Source organism: Salvelinus sp. IW2-2015, unplaced genomic scaffold (genome assembly GCF_002910315.2).
Source record: "Salvelinus sp. IW2-2015 unplaced genomic scaffold, ASM291031v2 Un_scaffold3848, whole genome shotgun sequence".
NCBI lineage: Eukaryota > Metazoa > Chordata > Actinopteri > Salmoniformes > Salmonidae > Salvelinus > Salvelinus sp. IW2-2015.
Window position 1 is genome coordinate 71,666 of NW_019945122.1, and position 7,046 is coordinate 78,711.

The 7,046-nt window shown below is 53.7% G+C and overlaps 1 protein-coding gene and 2 long non-coding RNA genes across 3 annotated transcripts; 1 reads left to right on the forward strand and 2 right to left on the reverse strand.

The window, feature by feature from the left end:
- Positions 1–2,030: 2,030 nt before the first annotated feature.
- On the reverse strand, positions 2,031–2,727 carry LOC139026085 (uncharacterized). The gene is made up of 2 exons (XR_011477796.1): positions 2,642–2,727; positions 2,031–2,413 (listed from the first exon to the last, which is right to left on the reverse strand). It is a non-coding gene; the product is annotated as an uncharacterized lncRNA (long non-coding RNA).
- LOC139026086 (uncharacterized) lies at positions 2,351–2,825 on the forward strand. The gene is made up of 3 exons (XR_011477797.1): positions 2,351–2,419; positions 2,616–2,652; positions 2,752–2,825. It is a non-coding gene; the product is annotated as an uncharacterized lncRNA (long non-coding RNA).
- A 740-nt stretch (positions 2,826–3,565) lies between these two features.
- Positions 3,566–6,662, reverse strand: LOC112076570 (putative uncharacterized protein ENSP00000382790 homolog; the record flags this gene model as incomplete). The annotated part of the gene is given in 4 exon segments (XM_024143307.2): positions 3,566–4,114; positions 4,234–5,845; positions 5,848–5,910; positions 5,913–6,662. Coding segments are annotated over 4 exon segments (2,433 nt in total), but the record flags the coding sequence as incomplete, so codon positions are not given.
- Positions 6,663–7,046: the final 384 nt, after the last annotated feature.

Genomic DNA, 7,046 nt, shown 5'->3' on the forward strand with positions numbered 1-7,046 from the left:
AGAGCAATTAACATGAAATTATCTAGCAACAGTTCTGGTGAACATTCCTGCCGTCAGCATGCCAATTGCTCCCTCAAAACTTGAGATATCTGTGGCATTGTGCTGTSAGACAAAACTACATTTTAGAGTGGCCCAGCACAAGGTGCASCWSWRKRWGSATCATGCTGTTTAATCGGCTTCTTGATATGCCACACCTGTCAGGCGGATGATGGATGATCAAAGGAGAAATGCTCACTAACAGGGATGTAAACACATTTTAGCACAAAATTTGAGAGAAATAAGCTTTATCTGCGTACAGAAATTGTATGTAAATAAGGGATCTGTTTGAGTTTTTATATACAATTTGAAAACATTTCTAAAAACCTGTTTTCGGCGATGTCATTATGGGGTATTGTGATGTCATCATGGGGTATTGTGATGTCATTATGGGGTATTGTGATGTCATTATGGGGTATTGTGTGTAGATTGATGAGGCAAAAATCAACAAACTTTCCATTGAGGGATGATAAAGCGAACTACTACGAAACTAGTAGAATTATGTCAAGATGGCGCTGACACAGACATGGGCAGCTCTGCAGTATTTTGTTTTTTTTGTACTTCTCCTGTAGAAAATCCCAAACAGCAGGGATTTCATAATGTTTAATGTTCTAGCGACAGACTCACGTTCCACCAGTATAAAACAGAATGTACAGCTGAACTCAAAACGCTGTTTATAGCACCATGAAGAACAGAAACAGTAGCAGGAGACAATGGCTTCCCTGGGCTGCTAGGTGACAGTGGCTTCCCTGGGCTGCTAGGAGACAGTGGCTTCCCTGGGCTGCTAGGAGACAGTGGCTTCCCTGGGCTGCTAGGAGACAGTGGCTTCCCTGGGCTGCTAGGAGAGCAGTGGCTTCCTGGAGCTGTCTAGGAGATCACTGGCTTCCCGAGCTGCTTTAGGAGACAGTGGCTTCCCTTGGGCTGTAAGGAGACAGTGGCTTCCCTGGGGCTGCTAGGACGACAGTGGCTTCCCTGGGCTGCTAGGAGACACTGGCTTCGCCTGAGGCTGGCTAGAGACAGTGGGCTTCCCTGGGCTTGCTAGGAGACCAGTGGCTTCCTGAGCTGTAGGAGACAGATGGCTTCCCTGGGTCGCCTAGGAGACAGTGGCTTCCCTGGGCTGCTAAGGAGATGTGGCTTTCCCTGGGGCAGCTAGGAGCCCTGTGGCTTCCTGGGCTGCTAGGAAACTGTTGGCTTTCTGGGCTGCTAGGAGAAGTGGCTTCCCTGGCTTGCCTAGGAGACTGTGGCCTTCCCTGGCTGCTATGAAGACTGTGGCTTCCCTGGGCCTGCTAGGAGACTGTGGCTTCCCTGGGCTGCTAGGAGACTGCTAGATGTACAGGGTTAATAACCTCTGGGCTGGGAGGGGTGATAGCAGGGCTTATGAACTTGGGGTAGGGGGGGTGGGGTTACAGGCGTTAATAACCTCTGGGGTATGAGGGATTGGGGGAGTAGTGGTACAGGTTTAATAACCTCTGGGGGGGGGGGCGGTGAAGAGGTAGGTGGGGCGTAGGGGGGGGGGGTGTACAGGGTTAATAACCTCGGGGGTGCTGAGAGGACTATGGTTCGCAGGGTAGTGGTGGTCGTACAGGGTTAAATAACCTCTGGGGGGTGAGAGGCGACTAGGGGGTGTGGGACAGGGTTAACTAAACCTCTGGGGGGGGGGTGATAGAGGGTATTTGGAGGGGTAGTGGGGTGTACAGGGTTAATAACCATGGAGGGGTTACGTTAACTCCGGGGGGGGGATGGAGGGCGTGGTGTGGGTCTGGCGTGGGGTGGGGCACGGTGGGGGGTGGGTGTACAGGGTTAATAACCTCTGGGGGGGGGGTGTACTGGGTTACATAACCTCTGGGGGGGGGGTTGTACATGGTTAATAACCTCTGGGGGGGGGGTGTACAGGGTTAAATACCTCTGGGGGGAGGGGGTGTACAGGGTTAATAACCTCTGGCGGGGGGTGCCATAGTGCAACAGGCAGGTCTGATGTTCACACACACAACAGGCAGGTCTGATCTCATTCACGCTTTAATTCATTAATGCTCTGGGTGAAAAACGAAGAAACCAACAACAGACAGAAAAGCCCAAATACCCAACAACAACATTGTTTAAAAGACAAAAGGCAACGTCACCCGTTAGCAGCAGATCAACATTTAGCTTTAAAAAAAAATGTCAAGCACACTAGATAGAGGTGGTTCCCGGATGACATCCACGGGTTCATAGTTAAAAAGACATTCTCCTCGGCGTCCTCGTCTTCTTCACCCAACGGTCCAAAGTAGTGTACTTACGATACGGTGTCCTTAGGATGAGCCCGTAGCTTCTGGACAGTCGATGTGAAGTAGTAGGGTTTAAGTCACAAATAGACCTTGTGCACTATATAGGGCACTTACTTATGGTCAACTTGACCCAAGGCGGCTCTGGTAGTGCACTACTTTTAGACCAAGGCGGCTCTGGTAGTGCACTACCTTTAGACCAGAGCGGCTCTGGTAGTGCACTACTTAGACAAGCGGCTCTGGTGTGCACTACTTTTAACAAGGCGCTCTGGTAGTGCACTACTTAGACCAAGGCGCTACTGTAGTGCACTACTTTAGACCAGAGCGCTCTGGTAGTGCACTACTTTAGACCAAGGCGCTCTGGTAGTGCACTACTTTAGACCAAAGGCGGCTCTGGTAGTGCACTACTTTAGGACCAAGGCGGCTCTGGTAGTGCCACTACTTTACGACCAAGGCGGCTCTGGTAGTGCACTAAATAGGGCGGGGGTGGTCAAACTGATTCCATGCAAGAGCCGCTCGTGTCTGCTGTTTTTCCGCCTTTTCAATTAAAAAAGACCTAGACAACCAGGTGAGGGGGGAGTTCGTTACTAATTAGTGCCTTTTAATTAAATCAGGAAGGAAACCCCGCAGGACACACTCTGTGTAATGAGTTTGACACTATAGGGGATATGATGGGTCCGGTTCCGGCTCGTCTGCTGCGCTGGGCTGTTAGATCACGAGGTATGTTGTTTGTAGGGGGGGGTGGGGTGGGGGGGTCATGGTGCTGCTTCTATAAATTGCAGACACACATTATCTTTCTACAAAATGTGCCGGTGGCAGAGCGTTACTAAAACCTAATTCAGTTCTGCCACACTGAAGTGTCCCTCGTGGATCTAAGCCTGGACTAGCGTTAGTAAGATGGTGGAACTGCCAAGCTGATGGTTAAACCTTTAACGTTTATAAAGTGAAGTGCACACATCATGGAGGAGGAATCAGACCCAAATGGAAACCTAGTCCCTATATAGTGCCTACTTTAGACCAGAGCCCTATGGAACCCTATTCCCTATATAGTGCACTATTCTAGACCAGAGCCCTATGGAACCCTAGTCCTATATAGTGCACTACTTTAGATCAGAGCCCTATAGACCCTATTCCTATATAGTGCACTACTTTAGACCAGAGCCTATGGAACCGCTAGTCCCTATATAGTGCACTACTTTTAGATCAGAGCCCTAATAGAACCCTATTCCCTATATAGGCACTATTTAGACCAGAGCCCTATTACCCTATTCCCTATATAGGCACTACTTTAGACCAGAGCCCTATTCCCTATATAGTGCACTACTTTAGACCAGAGCCCTATGGCACCCTATTCCCTATATATAGTGCACTACTTTTGACCTGAACATTTATATGGCCCTGGTCTAAAATAGTGCCCTATATATAGGGAATAGGGTGCCATTGGAGCCTCAGAGTTGAGTCTGAATGTGTCCTCTGCCAACGGGCCTCCAGGCCTCATTACAACAGAACGTGACGGGGGTTGGTAGTTGTATCAGACAAGACAGAAGAAAGGTGTGTCAAAGGTTAAAACATTCTGTACAAACATATCCACAGTTTGGTTTTTTAACGGCCCTGGGGGGGGACTGAATAGTTGAAAAAATAGTGCAATGTCAAGCTTCTTCTGGTTAAACTTTTCCTTCTGCTACATAATGCCGAGGGACAGTCTGAAGGCACAGAGTCGTTTACACGCAGTCACCGTGGAGACGGAGGGAGGGGCGTCCCCGATACAGTTATACGACACAGTCACCATGGAGACGGGACGGAGGACAGTCAGGTTCCTGCAGAGATGAAGGGAGAATAGAATGTTTGTGGTAAAACAAATGATCTATAACTGTACAACATAATGGAGACGGATGTCAGAATGTATACGAAACAACAGGAAGTTATAAGTCGTTACCCAGTATAAAGTCACGCCATCGTGGCCCGGTCAGGCCCCTCCCACGCGATTTCCTCATGACTTTCACTGGCGGTGGGGTCGGTGATTGGCTCGTGGCTTTTGTTGGCGGCGGGGTCGGTGATTGGCTCGTGGATTGGCTCGTGGCTTTCGCTGGTGGCGGGGTCGGTGATTGGCTCGTGGCTTTCGTTGGCGGCAGGGTCGGTGATTGGCTCGTGGCTTTCCCTGAATTTTTCTGTTTGCCTCTCCTGTTCCCGGCTCGGACCCGGTTGTGCTTCTGAACCATCACCTCCTGCGGCGAGCTGCTAGACTCCTTCCAGGGAACTCTCCTCTTCCTTCTCTCACTTTTCACAGCTTTGTCGTACTCTTCCCTCCTCTCCTCCTGTCGGGTCTCGTCGGGGCAGTACGTGTCGTCTAGATTGACGGTGCAGACGTCCCACTCCTTCTCCACGGTGGACTCTGTGTCGGGGGAGTTGATCTTCTTGAGGAACACGCAACACTCCTTCAGTCTCTCTGGACTCCAGGCTTTAGAGCTGAGACGCTGCTGTTTGGTGAGGCCTGTCGGCTGGTCGGGGCCGCAGGGCTGACTGGTCTCTGAGGCGGCAGGTAGACAGTGGTGATGTGGAGAACAGGTGAGCTCCTCCCTGGGCTGAGCAGAAGGCCAGACCTGGTGAGGTGATTTGCCTACCTCCACCGGGCTTCTCCTCCAGATCGCCTGGTTGTACCTCAGCCTGTTGGGRCGCTTGGCTCTGAGGGTCCAGGTGAGGAACTTTTCTCTGACTCTGAGCAGAGTGGTTCTGTACGTCCCGAGGGCCCTGACCTTCCTCCAAGGAGCTCTGAGACGCAGCCCGCCTGACGCCGGCCTCGCAGTGAACAGACACCGCCTGGCATTCAGCTCTTTTCCACGTCGGAGCCGTTCCTGGGCCAGACGGAGCTGGGCGGGGCTCTTCGGCACAGCTTTGGCAAACTTCTTGATGTGTTTGCGTAGTCGCATGGTCTGCGGGCTGGGAAAGACACTCCCCCTGCTGGCGGTCCGGGGGTAGTGCAGGAGCTCGTAGGGGTTTCGGGAGCTGGTCTTCTTCACAATGCCCAGAGACTGAGTCTCAGTGGTCTGCATGAACCAGGAGGCCAGCCTCTCCACYCTGCAGCGCTGGTCAAACAGCAGCCGCACTGCCGACCCAACCTCTGGCTTCCAGGACGACAAAGAGTCGTCGTCGAGTCMCTGCTTGGCGGACGTGATCGTCCCTGTCCTGGTGGTGTGGGTGGTAGCGGCAGCGGAAGTGACCCAGCTGTGGGATATGAGGCGGATCCTGCGAGCCAGCTCTTGGTTCAGGCTGTCCTGGTCYGAGGAGACGGGCCACCACCTCAACGCCTCGCTGGAGCTGGCCGGGAAAATGGAGTCTACCGAAACCCCCGCCACCTGGCTCAGGATCCTCACACAACACCCCTCCTCTTCCCTCGCTCCTCCTCTCCTTCCTCCCAGACAGCAGCTCCTCCTGCCCTGGGGTGTCCTCTCTCTCCCTCCTCCTTCCTCTCTGCGATGGCTGCCCTTGCTGCTGGCCCTGTTGATCAGTAGCTGTCTGGATCGGCGCAGCAGGGCGGTACTGTGGCTCAGGACCTAGAGGTGGAGGTGGCTACAGAGTGAAGCAGGTACACTGAAGGCTTCCTCACCCTCACAGAGTGACGCACCGCCAACAGAGGAGGAGTCTGGGTCTGTCGCTCCCTCTCTCCATCCTTGGACTCTGTCGTTCTCTCTTTCTGCATCCGAGTGGCGTCCTCGCTAGTCGGCGTGCTGCTGATTGGCTCTTTGGAAGGCTGGGGTTCAGGAAGGAGGGGCTTTCCGCCGACAGAGCTTTCACGGAGGTTTCCTGGCTGCGTCCCGGTTCATGTGGATCTTGCGTTTCCCCGGCGACGTGTGGTGACGGTAACGGAGATTCCGGAGATCTTGACCTTGGCGGGTCTCCTGGACGACGCATGGCGCGGTACACTGCAGCTTCTGGCACTTGATATGTTGCTGCTGTGCTGGCGTGGGGAGCGAACCTCTTCTCCTTCACCGGTCTGACGAAGTTCAGATCCGTTAGCTGCTCTGTAGCCTGGAGACAAGCAGCCTCCTCCGATACGGTCCTCTTGGTCCTGTGGGAGCGTCCGTACACCACGGTGATCTTTAGGTTCCTGTTGGCTGGGTCTCTCTCCTCGTTGCCCTCCTCCCCGGTGCTGCAGCCTAAGGGAACTCCCCCGGACGGTCCTGACCACCCTGCCTGGAGCCACAGCTCGGCTCTACACCCTTTTGCTTGGGCGGCGGCGCCGATCGGCCTCTTGGCCCTCTTCTCCAGCTGGGGACCCAGCTTCTTGGACGTCCCGGAGTCTCTTCGTGGGGGTGGTTTCACAAAGGAGGCGGGCCCTCTTCCGTTCTGGGACCCGGGGGAGCGTTTTGGGGGCTACCTCCCTCTCCTCCTCTCATCGTTCCACAAGCTTTGGTGATGACGATACAGTGTTCTTGGGGGGTGGACTCCTAGTTTTAAGGGGATTTGGTCTGGAGGGGACTCCTAGTTTTGAGGGACTTCTGGTCTGGAGGGGATCCTGTCTGGAGGGACTCCTGGTCTGGAGGGGACTCTGCGAGCCTGGTCTGGAGGGGACTCCTGGTCTTAGGTGGATTGGGAGTCTTCTCTGGGGTCTTCTCTGGACTTCCAGCCCACGTGACTCCTCACAGGGGTCAAGTCTCCTGTCCATGCCAGTTGGATCCTGGTGCAGCCGCCCTTCAGGGTGTACCTCACCCCTCTCACCCACTACTGCAGACACAAACATCAGCTTGATGG